Source organism: Ostrea edulis, unplaced genomic scaffold (assembly GCF_947568905.1).
Source record: "Ostrea edulis unplaced genomic scaffold, xbOstEdul1.1 scaffold_65, whole genome shotgun sequence".
In the NCBI taxonomy this organism is placed as follows: Eukaryota; Metazoa; Mollusca; class Bivalvia; order Ostreida; family Ostreidae; genus Ostrea; species Ostrea edulis.
Window position 1 is genome coordinate 3,149 of NW_026606024.1, and position 20,256 is coordinate 23,404.

The 20,256-nt window shown below is 33.7% G+C and overlaps 1 protein-coding gene across 1 annotated transcript; it reads left to right on the forward strand.

The window, feature by feature from the left end:
* Nucleotides 1-5,620: 5,620 nt before the first annotated feature.
* On the forward strand, nucleotides 5,621-19,745 carry LOC125675413 (protein PML-like). Its single transcript, XM_056152527.1, has 9 exons — nucleotides 5,621-5,638; nucleotides 10,327-11,457; nucleotides 14,226-14,297; nucleotides 14,400-14,465; nucleotides 16,203-16,304; nucleotides 16,655-16,768; nucleotides 17,521-17,589; nucleotides 17,883-18,068; nucleotides 18,855-19,745. The coding sequence occupies exons 2-9, from the start codon at nucleotides 10,350-10,352 to the stop codon at nucleotides 19,439-19,441; spliced, it is 2,304 nt and encodes a 767-aa protein (XP_056008502.1). The 5' UTR covers nucleotides 5,621-5,638; nucleotides 10,327-10,349; the 3' UTR covers nucleotides 19,442-19,745.
* The last annotated feature ends 511 nt before the right edge of the window (nucleotides 19,746-20,256 follow it).

Genomic DNA, 20,256 nt, shown 5'->3' on the forward strand with positions numbered 1-20,256 from the left:
TTACACATATAAGCATGAATGCAACATTATGTCATAATGGATAAAAAAATACAAATCAAGACAATTTAAAGTATAAAATATGATGCAAGCATACAACGTCCTAAATATATGAAAAACAAACAAGTAAAACCACTCAAAGGAATCTAAAACACAAATGTGCCCAAAGTTAATTAAATTCAACAGTGCATAGCTATTTAAAGGTTATAGGATTGACAGAAAAGATGAGTTTTTAACAGACATTTAAAACATTCAAGATTTTTGGCGTTTCTGAGCTGGCTAGGCAGATTGTTCCAGAGTGTGGATGCAGCCTTATCGAATCTACGTTCTCCATAGGTCTTAGTTCTGACTGATGGTACAGTTAATAGATTTGCGGTTTCTGAACGCAGGGCTCTTGTCGGGTTGTATGGAATAATGAGTTCCGTTAGATATCCTGGAGCCAGGTTGTGGAGACTTTTAAACACATAAAGGAGAATTTTGTACTGGATACGATAATCAACGGGAAGCCAATGAAGATTGATCAGAACAGGTGTGATCTGATCGTGTTTTCTAGTCCGTGTAATTATCATTGCAGCGGTGTTTTGACTTCGCTGGAGTTTGTGAATTGTTTGTTGATTCCATACAATAAAGCGTTACCATAGTCCAGCCTCGATGTAACGAGAGAATTCACTAGAATTTTACAAGCGTCATCAGTTATAAACGGTCGAATGCTGCCTATCCGACGTAGATGCATGTAACATGATCTTGCAACGGAACTGCATTGTTTTTCCATTGTAATGGATTTGTCGAGATACATTCCGAGATTTTTCACACTTTCAGTATCACAAATGATGTTTTCATCGAAAGTTATGTTGAAATTATTATTATCGTATTTGCTTCGTTTTGGGACAAACACCATGAAACACCATATAAGATCTATTGAGCGCCAAATTAGCATTAAATGAAGTAATTGAAAATAACATTATTTACAAATATGTTTAATTTTTAATTATTGTGTGCTTTAAATGAATCAAATAGATCTGTATTGTCAATTAATGAGAGCAATATTGAGTTACTAGTACTGTTCTCTTTTTATTGAAATAACGATATCATTTGTCTTAATAAGAGCACGATTATTACAAGATCATCGGTTCTCTCTCTCTCTCTCGTCGTTATCTCTCTCGTTGTTATCTCTCTCTCGTTGTTATCTCTCTCTCTCTCTTTCTCTCGCTCTCTCTCTCATCCCATACACTCGTACAGTGTTGTATTTGCAAATTTATGTACCTAAATGATTTCCTGATTTATACATCTGCAATACTCTGACCAGTAAATCATATGGTATAAGGATTCATGCGCTAAACAGGGTAAATATTATACTCTGATACGTCCCTTGATTGAAGATAGCTGATCGGCACGGGCTAAGTGTGTCACAGTCTGTACAATGGACAATGTTGTTTACTGTTGGAATGCAAATGGAGTTTATCGTTTTGTTTCATGGATTATGCAAATAAAGGGAGTTTTACCACTACTTAGAGTATTTTCGACAAGTGTACACGTACATCTGCGGTCATTTACAGATATTACGAGTAGGCCCAGGTAAATAGTCGTGTGCATTCGATGCGTTTTCATGGCGAGCATACATGCCATTTTTATAAGTACAGTAGTATTTATGTCTTTGCCTTTTACTTGAAGTAATTGTGAATGGTATAGATTGTATACTCTTTGCTTATTCCATTTTATCAATAGATAAAAGATGAAATATTTCTCCGCATTTTTGTATAGTTTTGACATATTTACTGCAAATGTACGCACGTTCACGTAAAGAAAAGGCATTCTATATATATTTATCCAAATATATATATTTAGAATGATTTACTACTGTACGATATGTTTATTATAATTTTGAGCACTGCGTGGTGTTCGAAAACGTGATTCCATTTCTTCTTGATGTCCTATAAATTAGTATCGGAGATGTACGTATTACCTGTCGAAGCTACCCGCACAGGTAAATCGAAGACACTGATGTGAAGTGAAGCATAGCAAAGCTCGCCCCCTTATATACCATGCGAACCCTGATACATATAACAATAGAAATTCCAACTAATATGGCGTATTAGCAGAGAAATATGGCGGACATATAGAATTATACTATATTTATTAATTCATGTCAGCTTTAAATCAAACAAGATGATATCTTTGAAAAGATGAAAATAAATTATCCTTAAATTCCTATATTCGGGGAAGTTTTTTCTTCAATATCCATGAGTAAAAGAGCATTTGAAACAGATAATATTTGTATGTGAGTAAATCTATGTGGTGCAACAATCCCATAGCGTAATTGCGGACAGTTTCCCTGAGCCAGGAATTTCTCGTTTTTGGAAATGGCCGATAACCTACGATTGAAATCGAAGAAATGTGATGTGAAATCCATTACATTGCTTTTCATTTCTAGTTGAAGCACTTAATATTAAGCCAGGATAATATGTTGTCCTATGTGTCCTCCTCCCTCTTGTTTTGGTTAAATCAGTAAACCGACATGTTCATCGAGTAATATTATCTAGTCAGCTGACCCCATACATTTACCAATGCACCTTCAAAAACATTTCATATAGTTCTAAAATATTGTCTAACATATACAATAACTCTTTCCAGGCTCTTTGTACTTTCCAAAATAATATATCTTAAACTTTTGTAGAAGAGTACACACACATACACACACTCTCTCTCTCTCTCTCTCTCTCTCTCTCTCTCTCTCTCTCTCTCTCTCTCAATACGCACAAATCCTAGCAAAACGAGAGACAACACTTTACAACCAACCAACACTCAGCTCTCTCACCCTGATATCTTGCCCCAGGGGCTATGGTATTTAAATGTCGTAAACATGCTTCATTTAGATATGCATTTAGCTTACATTCAATCTCAGGAAAACAAACGAAAAGAATCTTCTTGCAACCATTAATCACTTTAAAAACTCAAGACTTCCAGCCTCAAGGCATTGAATACTAAAATGTTTCTTGAAAGATTTATTTTTAATCTAACAGTGAATTCATTTTCATTAAAAAGGAAAGGATGTAGTCTACACCAGAGAAATTTGATATGAACAAAAAGTGGAGGATGTGTACAACAATATTTTGAAATTGAAATTTTCAAATTTACTTTATTTAGTCAAAAATTGCAGTTTTGTAAAAAGGAGCCTGCGAAAAATTAAAATCCCTTCTGGACTCCAACAAACATTCTTCTGTTCAGCTACTCAGATAGGCGATGATTTTTTAAATGAATAGTCAAATATTGCTGATATTTACATTTTCATCCTTGTTTTTAAACGAAAGTCGGTCATTATGACGATGTAGAGTACCTCATTCATGAAAACTTTTTATAATCAATTTAAGGCTTTCATAATATGATCATTTTGAACCCACAACAAAGCCTATTTTCCTTGAGTCATATGGATCTAATAGTTTGACAAAAAGTTATATTGCATTTATAAATGTGCATTCAGTTTACATTAAACAGTGGCATTGCAGAAATAAAGAGTATGATTATTAAACATCCAACAATCTAAATATGCTACAGTATATGGTACTAATTATCATTATTATCATTGCTCTCTGACGTTTTTTATACCAATTGTTAGGCCGTTCTCTCTATACTGATCAAGATATGGGAGAAAGGGCGGATGTGACCTATTAACAAAGGAAGTTTACTCCTCCTAGGCACCTGCTCCCACCTCTGGAATATCCAAGTTTCCATGTTTTCCCTTTTATCAATTTTGTATTCTCTATAGGATATATGAGATTGACCACTGCTAGTTATCTTTACATGTTCGTATCGTAAAATCGATACTCTGGTAAGCTTTACTTCACTAGTATCTTTGTATGTTTGTTCTTTTATCCAAAAATTGTAATTTATCGGTTGTGTGCTATTTGTTTGATATTGGTAAATTATTGATAAAAATATACATTGATCACTGTTCGTTACCTTCACCTTGCATTACTAAAACATATTGTCTTTAGCTGAATTCCGTTTTCCAATCCATTTTGTGAAACCGCGCATTATGTATGTACCTTTTTACCTTCCCGGAGTAACCTGAGAGCCAGTCCACCGATATATGATACGAAATGAATGCATTCAAGTAGTAACCTTAATAAAGAGCGTCAGCACACCTAATTCTTTTGTATTTAATCAGATCACTTGACAACCTTTTCTCCTCTAGCCTCATACTTGTATTCTTTTCTTACAGGTGTTTGAAAACATTGCACATTTTTCAGACGTTTTAGTAAGGTATTGTGTGAAGCCTATAGGATATTCTCTTTAAATAACTTATTATGGGCGACGTCTTTATGCATAACATTAAAAACATGCTAACAATGTTGGTTGTTGAAAAATATTTCTGCTTTAAGAACAGATTGTCCTTTATAACGAGATCGTTTTTATTTACCTACATGTACTTACGTTCAAATAATTTGTTAAATACAGTGCTTGATTAATAAGAAATATTAATAGTCAATGAGAAATAGGTCTAATATCACCTACTATACTTAGTTTGATGAAAATGATGTAGAAGTGGAATTAAGGCATCGTTAATCGAATGTTTATTTTCGATATTGTGATACATACTACAATTTTCACATGCTTTATCAGATACTTCTAGAAAACACCCACCACTGACTTGAACAATCATTTATTGGCACCAAGGTTTTCTCCATCCAACCATCCAATATGCATGTGTGGTGGACAAATATTGTTTGACCAAAACTGTGTTCTGTCTGACGCAAGTGAAAAAACGTTCATAAATACGTGATCAAAATGGATTCAATCCAAATGACTGTAAGTAACATATACTGTTTTGATACTGTATCTGTACCCTTTGTAGCCATTTCGAAATATGAGTCAAATACAAAGTAATGGAGAAAAGAGGCTGATTATTGCTGTGTTTCTATCGTTAAAAGAGAGATGGGTATCTTTGTCAATTTGTCTAGATTTAATCGCAGGTGACCATTCCATACAACTAGAAGGCATCTTGCGTGTATCAGTCAACAAAAGACTTGAAAAGATTTGAAGGAATCCTTACCTTCCCAATTTGCTTATTGATATATCAGCTCATCCTGTTAGGGGTTTTCCCCATTTGATTACGTTACAAAACAGAAGAATAATCAAGTATGGTTTCGCGTAAAAATTAGGCAAAATCGCATTTTCGTGATAAGTCCATGTTCAGTAAATGATCCCAAACTTAGCATACTAAGTCACTTCCATATGTTTAGCAAATGTACATTAGTACTTTTGATTTATTTCGCTTTGTTCCAAAATTAAGGACATATATTTATGAACATGGAGAATTCACGCTTAGTGCAAATCTATACAAAACACTACTGGTAATCCCTTTAAAATCTAAAAAGGAAAGAGAAATAACTTGTTTACGATTATGTTTAGAGATCGGAGTCTCAGAGGGGCGATACTGCGTAACTGATTACCCCTCCCCCGATATTATACGTGAAAACATATATGTAAGTACGTTAGGAATATTGAGCATACAACGGTGTTAGGCTTACCTTACCATTTCTAAACGACCACGATATCGTCAAGACAATCAAATTTGATTTCGTTTTTAGTTCCAAGGATGAGAATGACATTAAATGATCATACGGGAGGGAAAAGACAAAAGGTAAACAATATAGGTCTGCGTTTACGGAAGACAATGCCTCAGGTTCAAGTCTTCAAAACACCACCTGGGATTTTACGAGGACTATTTACTGAAATACATAAGATTATTCTACTCGAACAAGTGTTGGATAAAGGTTGCCATGGTGTCAAGCATGAATTTAAAATGGTTTGCGGTCCAGAGCATGCAGCACACAATGAAAAGTAATCGTGTCTTCAATTTGTTTGTACTTAAAACAAACAATTGACAATGACAGGTATATGTGAGGGAGGGTTACTGTCGATGTTCCTCGTCCCCATATTTTTTTTCTGTGAACGATCATTTCATATAAAAATTTATGTAGGTTTTTTTCCGGCTTGATGCTTTTTCATTATTTCTAACAGGAGCAATATTAGTATTGAAGATTTCTACTAAAGTTCATGTATGTATGTATGTATGTATGGGATCAAGATAATTATAGTGACTATTGTTTTTAAACAACACCATATAAAGTTTATATCATATTTTAACATGGTAAAAAGTTTCAGGACATTGTTTCCCATCCATATTTGTTATTTTCTTAAAGAAAATGTATCATTGAGTTGTGCGAAAGTAAAGAATACTGCATGAACTTCTTCTCCTGTTGTTCCTGCTCAATAGCATTACAGAGAGAATTCATGAAGTGAGCATAACACTTTTCAATACTTTCTGTACTTTGATTATTTTTTTCTGAACAACCATATATGTTATACGTCTTTAAAAACGTATATTACACTAAAGATTTTTGTTCCACTCTTACAAAGGATTTATAAGGAAATAAGGTGTTAAAAGTTTATATTAAAATTTGAGCCATCAGGTTTCTGCAATTGTTGGCCATGAAGTTTTAAAATTCATAATTGTCTAGACGTTTTGTAATAAATGTTTTAGAGTTCATATTGATAAGATCAAAAACGTGTTTAAAAGGATTTTTCAAATAAAAGATATTTTCAATGAAATATGTATGGTAAAACACAAAAGTAGACAAATTATCTCTACATTGTTTTATCACAAGAATTTCCTTAAACATGTTTAATATATTTACAATTTTGTTTTTCTGAAGATATACGTTTTAAAAGAGCATGGGCATTCAATCTCTTTATACTCGGGACTATAATACCAATCTCTTGTCGCTCGAGCAATCTACAACGTACGTCGTTGACAAGCCTCGCCAGGTAGAGTTGTTGATAGGTGATTTTCAAAATGTTAAATAATTTTCAACCAAGCATTTTTCTTTAACATATTAATTACCCACCAACTCCAAACTATCCAGCCAAAATATCTACAAGTTAAACTCGCCATTCATTGCAAAATATCATGTAAGGTCCGGCCTAATTAAGAAACGCTGTCAGTAAAATGGAGAGTTTTTTTGGAAAGTGTAAAAAAAATTATTGAAGAATTGTATGCAGTTTTATTGATAAAATAATAGAAAATGCATGTGTGAGTCACTTAAATTCAAATAATAAAATATTATTGATCACTTTGTTGTTACCATGGTAACAAGGCCAAAGTCCTTGGAAAAGCATTCAAATATACCTCTTTAAAGTCCAAAATAAATACAATTAAGATAATAAGATGCAAATAATTAAAAATGTATGTCATGGCAACCAACATACCTTGCATGGTATATAGTCAAAAAATTAAATAAAACAATAGATTTTTACCCTTTTTAGAGGCGCAACACAATCAGGCAATGTCTTTCATATAGAAAAATTATAACAAATATTAAATTTCTTTTTGATAAAAATTAAATCAGTTTAACAACTTTTTGCTTTTTGTTAGTGACTTGACAAAAACATCATTTTTCATGTTCAGCTACATTTTCGAAAATTTATTTAATTAATGAACTAATTTAGGTGAAGAATATTTGCCATCTGGGTGCATCGATTACTCTCTAATGACATGCTAAATTCTATTGAGACTTGTAAATGACCTTGTCCTACAATCTCAAGGTCACATACATTAACCAGTGACCTTCATATTTAATCAGTTAACCTAAACTGCAGTTGGGATGTATATATCTTTACCTACTAACCAACCTATGTATTTTTTAAAAATCACTTATTACTGCATGGTTCCATGCATACCTCATATATGTAAAAATATACATGGCAAGGTCATTGAACATAATTAAAATCACCCGGTCGTTAAGTTTACTATTATGGGGGGTGTCATTATACATGTATGTTAGAATAAGTACACCCCAAGTATTTCTTTTAAAAACGTGTGTACTATACCAATAGCCTGATGATATAGGAATGGATCAACCAACGAAGTATACAGTGCACAATAAAACTTTACCACTACCCCCCCCCCCTTCTCATCTAAACAGCAATCCACATCGTTCCGTATATAATTATTCGAAAACAATATTGTATCAATAGAAATAACATTGACCATTTGATAGAATTTGAATTATTTCAGTGAGAATGAGGTGCTTTGAATACACAAAAAGTGTGTCAAAATGCATGCTGAGTATGACGCAATGTGAGGTTAAAGTGTGACGTCAGCATTGATACTATAGTGTAAAAAAATAATTAAGATATTTCTGTAAGGAGGATCTTTGTTGTTTTCTTCTTCTTTTTTTTTAATGAGAAACAAGAGTTTTCGATAGACTATACGTCAAATTTTATTTACTATTAATTTACTATTAGTCAAGAGAATTTGTATGAATATTGGAATGGTAACATGGATTCTAACTTTACTATTAACTAATATAAAAAATTTCATTTATAGGAAAATGGGTAAATCTCTACATTATCTTTCAAGTTTTCTGTTAAATCAATTCCTTGATGACCATCAAGAATTTTTTTTATGATGTCTGCTAGGTGATAGTCATTCATTTCTTCCTTTATTTCTAGAGAGTTCGCATCAAGGGGGATAATCATTGTGTTAAATAATAGGCACTAGTGTAAAGTGTTTGAGTGTTTCTATTTACTATATCGGTAGCATAAATAGCTCTCTTAAAACAGACATGTAGAATTAATGTCAGCCCTGACTTATTTTTAAGAATAAGGATGAAAATTTTAAACACAAGTATAATAATCGAAGTATTTTCTTTAATTTCCCTTCACTGCACATTGTTGGAAAATTGTTTTATTAGAAATATTTGTGAAAAGATTTTAAAAACTCAACTTCTCATGATTTAAATGTGGGCACGGTCCGTTGCCATAGAAACACGATGCATGGTTCCCGTAATTTCAATTTTTTAACATCTACTATCACTCTACACAAAAGTGTGAGAGTTTTGTTCAGATTTGTGATTTTTACACTATCCACTTTTTAAAGAAAATGCTCAATGGCTATTGAAAGCTTCTACAATGCACCTGAGGAAATCTGAATAAAATAGGTTAATAAATGGACTTTCGATCCCGACCCAAACTGTTACGCAAATTTTCTAGCAATTACATAGACATTCGATATAACAAGATAATCTTAGTTGTAAATAAATGTTATAATTATTAGAACATGCATGACAGAAAACTGTACTTTTTGAATCGTTTGCAAAAGTGAAGATAACGAACAGTGATGGATCTCATAACTCCTATAAGCAATACAAAATAGAGAGTTGGGCAATCACGGACCCCTGGATATATCAGAGGTGGGATCAAGTGCCTAGGAGGAGTACACATCCCCCTGGAAGTAAAAGAAAATTTAAAGACATGACAATATGTTATTTTCCTGCCATTTTTCACAATATTCGTATAATGTTTTCAGAGCAGAATCAAAACTTTAAAAAAAATATTGATTAAACATTATTCAACAGCATGTTTGTTATCAATCTAATTATGAAACATTTTAAAAGTATTTGCTGTTTCGAGAAAAATGGTCTTAAAGTTGGAATGTTTCTCCATCAGAAAATCCATTGGTTAACTACAGCAATGGTTAACATGGTAACACATAACGAATACTCATTGTGACAACAGAAATTTATAGACAGTAGCCTTCTTCATTTTATAGAAGCCATTTCAAAATGTATGATCTTATCATTTTAAAAAAATCTTTAAGAATATATTGCATTTTTATGAATCATTTTTGGTAAACACTTGGGTGTTCTATTTCTAGTAACACAGCTCTTTGAAGGTGCGTCATATGAATAAGAATGATATCACCGAATGAGTGCCTATAAGCAATTTTACTATATATATAAGTATCGGCTCAATCCCTAACGGTTTACTTATCACCCTCTGCCTGATTTTTATATGGAACTGTACTTAATTATTGCTATCCCCATTTAGACAAATCATATTGCATTTTGGACAAGGTGAGTAAATCCTATTTAAAGGGGAGGATGCTTTTCAGTCTGCATACGTTTGTTTGAGAATGATAGTTGGGTAAGTGATTTTATGAAGGATTTTGACAGTTTATCAGAAGTTTAATTTGTACAGAATTAAATGTATTGGATACTTTACTAGGCATTTTTAGATATTTAGATATAATAAAAATGAGCATCATAATCATGGTTTACGCCATGCCCCATTGAGCACTGCGTTAGTTGTGAAGGTCGGGATAAGATAATTGATGGAATCATATATGTATGCATACATGTATATTTAACATACTTTAGATGATGCTTAGTTATCGTTTCATTGTCAAAAACAATTCCTCAAACTGTTTTAATAATGATGATGAGCAGAAGAAGAAGAATTTAATGAAAATAATCTTTCTCTTTACAGTAATTTTTAAACCAATCAATGAAATGGATGATCCAAATTTCATTTCCAAACTACGGGACAATGTATTGACCTGTTCCATATGTGGAGAACGATATAATGATCCCAAAACTTTGAAATGTGAGCATACTTTCTGTGCAAAATGCATCGAGAAACACCATGAAGAAAACAGCGAAGGAAACGAGGCACTTTGCCCCCTTTGTCGAGAACCTTTCGTCTTTTGTCAAGCTGGTTCATCTTTCTTGAGACCTAGTTTGCCCATCGTGCAGTTGCTCGATTTGTTTAAACCAAATGAGAGAAAGAGTACGACCTTGGCACTACATGTATGTCAAATTTCTTATCATTGCAAGAGCGATGCAGCCACGTCCTTCTGTCCTCGATGTAACAAATGTATGTGTGACAAATGTGCTGAGGCACATTCTCATCTTCTCAGAGATCACGAAGTAAATCCTCTTACAAATTTCCAAAATTTCGATTTAACTGATGATTTCAAGTGCCCTAAGCATGACAAAAAACCATATTTGCGCTGTATATCGTGTGACACCATCATGTGTGATGTTTGTAAAAGCAAACATGATGAAACTCACATTCTAAAGTCAGTGGACCAAATGAAATCAGAGGTAAGAGAAATTCGCAAATTAGTGATAATCACTAAACATCACCTTGAGGACGAAAAAGACGAATACAGAAGAACTGACACAATGATGCGCATGAGTGAAGGAAAAGCACGACACACATTATCAAAGAGTTACAAAGAAGCAAAGGAAGGATTGGAAAAAAATAAAACAAAGCTTGATTCAGAAATACAGAAACATTCGGCAGACTTACAGAAGACTGTGGTTGTGAAGATAAAAGACACCGAATCTCGATTAAATAAAGCCTCCAAATTAATTGACCTTATCGATCGACTTTTTTCTGCTGGAAGTGAACGTCATCTTTTGGAGTATTGGCCAGATATCCAAAACCACTTAAATGCAATGCCAGTCTATGAATCTAAAGAACATGAACCAGCTGCAAAATATGATGATTTGGAGAAGTTTGGAATAGAATTTAAACCGATTGAGGGACTACAACTTGGTAGTATTACAAAGACCAAAGCATACGAGGATTGGTTTGGAAATTTTAAACAAAAAGGCAAGAATAATTTGATTATTTACATATAAATTGCGAATCATTTATATTTTTTAAATATTAGAGTGGTGGATTTTGTGAGAGAACCAAATGTTTTGCAAATGGTTAATTATTTCTAAACAAATCTTCTTTCCATAAAATTGGCTAACTTACTCATGCGAAGGTATAGATTTTCGTGAATAAATAGTGAATTGCAGTAGATATATATCGGTTATATTTCGTTATCCAAGTTCAATATCAATTCAATATTCCATTATGAATATCCAAACAGTTCAAATTCGTTTCGGCATCAAAAATTCATGTGTAAAAAAGTTGCTGTTATTATTGATCTTATAAATCTATAAAGAATATAGAATTAAGAGCAGGGAGTACACCGACCCTGGAGATTCCTAGGGTCAGTTTATCAGAAAGTCGTATGACAATTTCTGATTACATAAATACAAATGTACAACTGAACCCGTTCTCGTAAATAGATATAATATAATCATGTAAAGACCCAAATAAAATACCGTACGGTTTCTTCATGGATCACTGGATGTGGGCGGAGCTCATCTATGATCATTGTTATTTACCTGGAATTTACCTGGGTGCGGTGTATACTTTGGATGTACACACGAAGGGTCGCAGGGCCGTCTGCTGAGTTTCTGTGGTCATAGTGTTTGTATAATGGTTGTATCCCTATGGCTGATGACACAGTCTATACCACCCCCTCTTTCTCTCTCTTTTACTCTCAGTCATTTGTTCAATGAATAATTTCTTTTATAAATATAGAGCTATCATAAATCATAATTACATGTATAAATTACTTCTATAAGTTACAAGTTTTAGAAATTAATGGGCAAATTATTGTTTAATTTCTGATTGTGTAATTTATAATACATGTATATAGAGGGGGAAAATACATTCATATTAAAATTGCATTATTTAGGGTAATTTTTCTAAACATATGAATTACGAGAAAATAGCACTTGTGGATAGATCAATAGTCAGTTTTTTTTTAAATCGAGGCAAGCTACTGACAAACAGATTAATGGTACAGAGGTTTCAACAGTCTCAATTGAAGTCAGCATTTCGCAAATTCTATGGTCGTTATAACGATCTAGTTTGTCAATACGGCTTATCATTGGGTCAAATGCTGTCTGACATGTTTCATACCGATTGTTAGGCCGTTCTTGGCGCACTGATTTTGACTATGGATAACTTCGTTTACCTGATCGGGATGTAGGGCTCACAGCGAGTGTGACCGGTCGACAGGGGATGCTTACTCCTCCTAAGCACCTGATACCACCTCTGGTGTGTCCAGGGGTCCGTGTTTGCCCAACTATGTATTTTGTATTGATTTTAGGAGTTGTGAGATTGAACACTGTTCGTTGTTTTCGCCTTTCATCAATGCTATCAAAACTCAGGTATACTGGGTTTCCTCAAGATCTAAAGAATGCATGTAAATATGGGCTGTTATTGTTATCAAAACATTTCTCTGGAGTCCCTCCAGACCACAGTCTCTGCAGATGTCACTCCACCTGAGATTTATTGTTAAAAGTTTAATTGACAGGCGGCCTACCATTGATCACCATACAGGTAAAATTGGGGGTGGGCGTTAACTTAAAATTAGATCTATAAGGTACTGAATCATGACTGTTTTTCATATCTACTTCCATTGAAAATGATACAATAACATACTGCATTCTCATTTCTGTCCAGACAACCCTTTTGTTCTCAGCTTTAACATTTAAAGAGTTCATTGCAAAAATATTGTGATTTTCTGCTGTTAATAATGTAGGCTTTCAGTATTGTTCTCAGTCTAATTGGGATTTCGTTGGAAATATTCCGTTTCCCCGTTGTGTCACCCATTTGTTTTGGCAAAGGATTAATATTTAAATCCTCATATGCACGCATCTCTACATTGAGGGTGTAAATGATCATCTCCGTGTGATATATTTGCATTTAGTGGAATGTAATTTGCAATATCAATATCTAGTAAGTTTTGGATTTAACAATTTCATAAAGTAGTCCTTTTTAATTCTGGAAATTTCGTAGTCATTATACATTTTATAAAATGGAGATATGTTGAAATTTCCATGACCATAATAGGCAAAATGCTCGGAATATGGTGAATTTCTGATACTTGGATCGCGAATTTGCTGCTTGTGAACGCACACAAGGGGGTTCAGTTTGCTGGTTTGTCCGATGTAGTTTTCATTACAGGTAGGGCAGGTCATTCAATACATCACGTTTTCAGATTTGCATGTCATGTTAGAATTTGGTGTTTAATGTATTGCGGCACTTGCAATTTTTTTCTCTGCCTTCATTCAGATGATTATTATTACCGCAACCTAGAAAATAACTGTTTAAAATAAAAACTACATTTATCTGAACTCTATAATTCATTTCCAAGTGTGGTCTGATATTGTATACACACGTATTATATTGCTACCAGTGTAAATCATTATGACGTCACAAAAGACAATTACTTACGTCGTGATATGTTGACGTTACTTAGCAATTGCATTATATTTTATAATTGTCGGAAGAGGCATTAAAGCCGAAAACGCCTCCAGTGAAATGTTATTCGAGTTTTATGTTTCTTGAATATATATATATATATATATATATATATATATATATATATATATATATATATATTATATATATGATTTGTTCGTAGTTGCAGCAACACTAATGTCGTTTCTGTATATATGCATTTACGTTTTTATGCTCTTTTAATGATATACCAAAATGAATGAATACAGGATTAATATCTTAAATTTAAGATGAGGCTACAAAGAGTACAACAGAATTAGTAAGCAAGGAGACAACATCCCACCCCGAAGATCAAGTGACAAGTAAAACGAGTTTCTATTGATGAATTGAGCATAATTTTGGGTGATTCGTAGCATCTGTGATGAGCATATCTAGTAGTAACATTTTACTTTATTCTAATTAAGATGATGCAGAGACTCCAGCAGAATTAATGAAGGAGACACCATCGCACCAAGTAAAACACGTGACAAGTAAGACGAGTTTTTATTACTTTAGAGAATAATGGAAAGGTGAAGATAATGAACAATGACTAAACTCATAACTTCTATAAGGAATACATGTACAAAATTAAGAGTTGGACAAACCAGAGATGGGATCAGGCTCCTAGAATGATTCATTGTATCTGAGACGAGCATGAGTAGATTTAGTAGTAACCTTTTTACATCATTGTTGAGACGCATGATCATTCCAATTTAGGTGTTTGATACGCAATATTTTCCGGCTAGCAACTATTAAAGCTTTCGAAAGCATTCGATTATCTAACGTTGAAATATGATACGCTTCATAGATAAACTTTAAGTATATATCTCGATTCAATGATGATATTAGAACCTTACTGTCTTACTGATATTTTGCTGAGGTAAATATGCCATTGAATATGAAAGATGAAGATAGCGAAAAGAAACCATTCTCAAAAATCTTTTAAGTAATACAAAATAGAGGGTTGGGCAAACAAGGACCCATGGATATACATTGTATCAGAGGTGGAATTAGGTGTCTAGGAGGCGTAAACATACCCTGTCGACCGGTTACACCCGCCGTGAACCCTATATCTTGATCAGGTAAACAGAGGTATCCATAGTCAGAATCAGTGTGCCAAGAACGGACTAACAATCGGACATGAAACACGTCAGACAGCATTTGATAAAATGATAGGTCGTATTGGCAAACTAGATCACCATTTGCGAAATGCTGACTTTATACGAGACTATTGGAACCCCAGCACCATCAACTTATTTGTCAGTAGCCTGCTTCGATTTAAAAACTTACCATACACAGAACAAGCTCTTGCGTATCGAATCTTTTGAGAAATACAAACACCATATACAGGTGATATAATGGAATATTGCTACATAAATATTGGAAGTTGACGATCGAGAAGATGAAATTATCCCGCTTGTCATAAGGTTAAGTTGTTAGTTTGTCGTTGATATTTATTTTCAATAAAATACATAAGGAGGAAGCAAATGTGGAGGACTCTATGGTTTATTCTATTTCGATTTAACAGGGATATATCCAATCAACATATGAATGAAAATGATCATTGTTAATAGATAAAACGTCATCGATATATCTGAATGTCGAATTGAAGGCCACAACGTGTCATTTTTCTTCTTTTGTGAAAGCTTTTGAATCAACTCTGCTTCATGCAAATACATGTATACAAACAAATCAGCTAACTGTGGAGCACAACTCGTGTACATGTTGGAAGACTTGATCAACAAAGAGTACATAAAATAATAACAATGATGAACTCTAGCATATTCTCTTTTTTTTTTATTTCAACTTCAGAATACGTGGAATCTGAGTGGTGTTAAACAAAGCAATGATTTTGGATAATTGATCGCTAGATACAAATAACTTTTGTTGAATAAACGACAGTCTAGTCTAGTTTTTGATTTCTCATAAGGCCATCCGTGTGAGGTGTTGGAATGTTAATGATGTTGATTTGAGAAACGTTTTGCAATTTCAAATTTAAGAAAAGTTCTATGGAAGTTTTTCTTTAGAATCCATGTTTCATTTACATCATTGATGGCATATATTGTGGCAGAGTACGTTTGAAGTTTCTCCTTCACAGCTAAATTGATATCTTTTAAGGAACAAAATCTTTTCTTCTTACATTATCTATATCTAAAACTTTACAAAGATCATTTTCAAAGGTTCAAATATCGTGCAGTGGTTTCTCGAAACATCACCTTTTTTCATAGCAGGAGAGCATGTGGGTGTGAACCAGGAGAATTCAGGCATTTCAGTCTATTCATACGCAATGGGTTTTCCTCAAAGCTGCATGGATGAAAGAAATCAAGATAGTGCGTATTCAAGAGCAGTAGATTGTTATCCAAACTACATGTACATGCATGGAATACCTGTTGAGAATAGAGACCCCGTTGTGTATGGTTTATCATCAACAGCTGTTTGTGCATTTCACGAAACAATATTTAATGTACCAGTAGTGTGATACATATTTCTTTAGAATATATGTGGTTTATTTATCAGTTGCTTTAGAGCGGTTTTCTTTTGGTTTAGAATTCAAAGAATGCATCTTAATTTATAAGATATAATTGAATTATTATGATTATGATGCTCTCTATTCTAAAAAGTATTAACTGAAATCACCATACGTAGTAGAAATATGTATGTGCATTCTACTTGTATATAGAGAAATATGCCAGGCATATACGGAAAATGTCCCCCATTGTTCAAGGATCAAAAACAGAGGAAGGTAAAACTGGTCCTGTGCTAAACGACAATATAAGAAGAACAACCGGTACAGGTAAGAATATTCATTGTAAATATCTGTTGTATGAAAGGTGAAGATAACGAACAGTGATTAATCTCATCACTCAAATAAACAATACAAAATAGATAGTTGGGCAAACACGGACCCCTGGACACACCAGAGGTGGGATCAGGTTCCTAGGAGGAGTAAGCATCCCCTGTCAACTGGTCACACCCGCCGTGAGCCCTATATCCTGATCATGTAAACGGAGTTATCCGTTGTCAAAATCAGTGTGCCAGAAAAGGCCTAACAAACGGTATGGATTGTAATATATAAGGCTTCTACGAATAATATAATGGGATACTTAACAGTATAATTTACATCATGTAGTACATGTAATATAATACATAATGCATATTAGATGATCCATGTGGTTAATTCGGGCATGTGACTAAGAAAGAAAAATATATTTCGTAGAATTAAAATTCAGATTCTACTTTTGCAGAACACATTATATCTTATTGTAATTTTTCATTGATTATGCTATCAGCTACACTATGAGTTACATGTTTCTAGTAAAAAGAATCATCATAAAGATATACATGAAATTGGATATCTAATATACAATTCGTTATATAAATGTTTGGTCCATATGAAGAATCATAATTGTATCTCCCTTATGAGATGCCTATGTGGTATACAATTTTCTTGGGAATCTTTTCCATGGCGTACAGCTTTCTAGCTTTCTAGATAAATATCATGTACATTTAGTTGATGAAAAATGCATCAATGAAATTTATTCATAGACAAGCACGTTGTGGAGGAAAAGTTGTTCGAGGGTAATACTCTTTTCCGACTGAATGCTGCTATATCAGGTAATTATACTTTTAGCAAAGAAGTAAATATTCTGATATTCGGGTAAACGAAATGATATCTTACTTCAAGCAGATTTGATTCGCATAACTTCATACCGTGAAATATTAGAATCGATCAATTATACTAACCACCAATCCATGGATTGACTCTCGTACCCACTAAACTCCTTACATCTTTGACACAAACTTGTTAAACGTATATTCCCGTACTCTGACTTAGAGCTTCCCTATCACTACTTGAAATTAACACCATACACAAGATGGTAAAATTACTTTATGGTTGATTTAAACAGGAGCAGTTGTCTTTCGGAACGCCTTCCTTTTCCTTGTAAGTTTCAAGAGTGACAAAATGTTTGTTATTGACATTGAAAAATGTCAAATAACGGTGGATAGAGAAACAGTAAAGCCATTTGATGTTGCTGCAACACGTGATGGTGCATTGGGAGTGGGAGAAGTATTACTTGTTACTTGTCACAAAGGTAAAAAATAGATACCCACTGAGATATCATAAATTACAATAATCCAGCTGGTTTTATTAGTATCATTATCATTATTAATACTATTCATTTTTAATTTTGCTCTGGTTTTTCAGAAATATTTACACATTAAGTAACACTATATATATATATATATATATGTGTGTGTGTGTGTGTGTGTGTGTGTGTGTGTGTGTGTGTGTGTGTGTGTGTGTGTGTGTGTGATAAAAATCAAAGGATTAAAACAATTAACAAAAGATACATGCAGAAATAAAACCCTGAAAAACTTACACGTATGTATGAAATCCTATTAAGAATACAAAATTAAGAGAAGGGCAAATACAGATCCCCTGGATATACTAGAAGTGGGATAGGGTGCCTAGTAGGAGTATGCACCCCCTTTCAACCAGTCACAACCGCCTTAAGTCCTACATTATGATCGGGTGAAGGGAGTAGTCTTACTCAAAATCAGTATGTAACGAATGACCTAACATTTGGTATGAAACATATCAGACTACATTCGACCAAGTAATAGTTTGGATTAGCAAATTAGATCATTATAACGAACATGGGATTTGCAAAATGCTAATTCTAAACGAAATTGTCGACATCCCTGTAACATCAAATAATTTGTAAGTATTTATTGTTAATTATTTTATTCATTTATTTAATTTTCTAGTCTATATATTTGTTTTGGGGGGTGGGGGTGGGGGTATCTATTGCTTTTATAAACACTATTTTCATACAATTTAGTACACTAATTATAAGTGGTTAATTTTTCTCTTTCAGGTCGGCGCAGCAGATGTAGAATCGAAAAATACAGAGACGGGGGACTAGACGGCATTTTCACAAAAAACGTCTCATTTCCATGCGGCATCACAATCCTGAACGACAATGACGTTTGTGTTTGTGAATCGAACCCAGACAAAAACTTAAGTCAACTTAAGATATTTGACATAAAAGGAAACTTGAAGAAAGAAATAAAGAGATCGATTTTCAAATGTCCTTCCTATCTCACTGGTACTCCAGAAAACGAATTGCTCGTATCTGATATCGAGGCAAACTGTGTGTGGTGTCTGAAAAATTGCGAAATCGGATACCCTACTGTAGTGTATGGAGAATCAGACATCGAACCACGAAAAGCAACCATATTCAACAATTACATATTTGTAACAGGAAAAAGAACGGAAAAGAGTCGTGTTTTTGACCAGCAAGGTCAGCAGATTTATGAAGTTCGAATAAAGAATGAGACAGGATTTTTTAATCCTGCAGTATTAGCTGATTCAGGTAAATCCCTCATTTGCATATCGGAAACAGGCATAGTTGTTAATGTTTTACCGCGGGAATACGAGTCAATGTTTATGACAAAGTTATGATTATGAAGTATGCATATACGTGCAATAGCCAATGTCCCCTTAACACTTTATTATGGTTATTGTTATATATAAATCTCAATTCAGGACTGATGGATATATGTATAATATAGGTATTGTCAGAAATAATGAAATACATATGTAGTATCTATATGGATATAAATGATTTGTATCATCAAAACAATTTGGACTCTTTGGACGTTCTCATTTTTTTCTTGTATTGTGTATTTCAATCCAAAATACACCAAATATTTATATGATTACTACGTTTTAATAAAGATTATTAAAGAAACAATGATTACATTTAGTGGCATGTGTTTGTAGCAATCTATTTATATATCAATAAAAATATCACGGCGGAACCCAGGGAAATACTACATACCTACCGGGATGACCTCCCTTACCTCGCTTGGAACCTGGCGCGAGAGCACCCCCACATGTAACTATGGTGGAACACACCTTTTAGTACCCCTGCCAAGAGGGAGTACCAAGCAAGAAGATGAATGCAAGTTCTGACTGGTTCTAACTCTATACTGCCTCCCCGGTAAAAACCAACCAACTGGGTATTGACACGACAATGATTAAAATGTTCCCGTGGGTACCACTAAACTGATCCAAAGTACTGAGGCTGAATAAATAAAATTTTCAGCCAGACATTAATAGAAATCCTCATTCGTGATAATCCCCAAATTCCGCTAAAAGGAACTTGTCTACGCAAGTTCACACGCCACCAACGCAATACATATATCTACATACACACACATGTAATGTTAACTTTATAGGTTGTATTTCCCCCACTGAACCTTAGGTTAAGGACA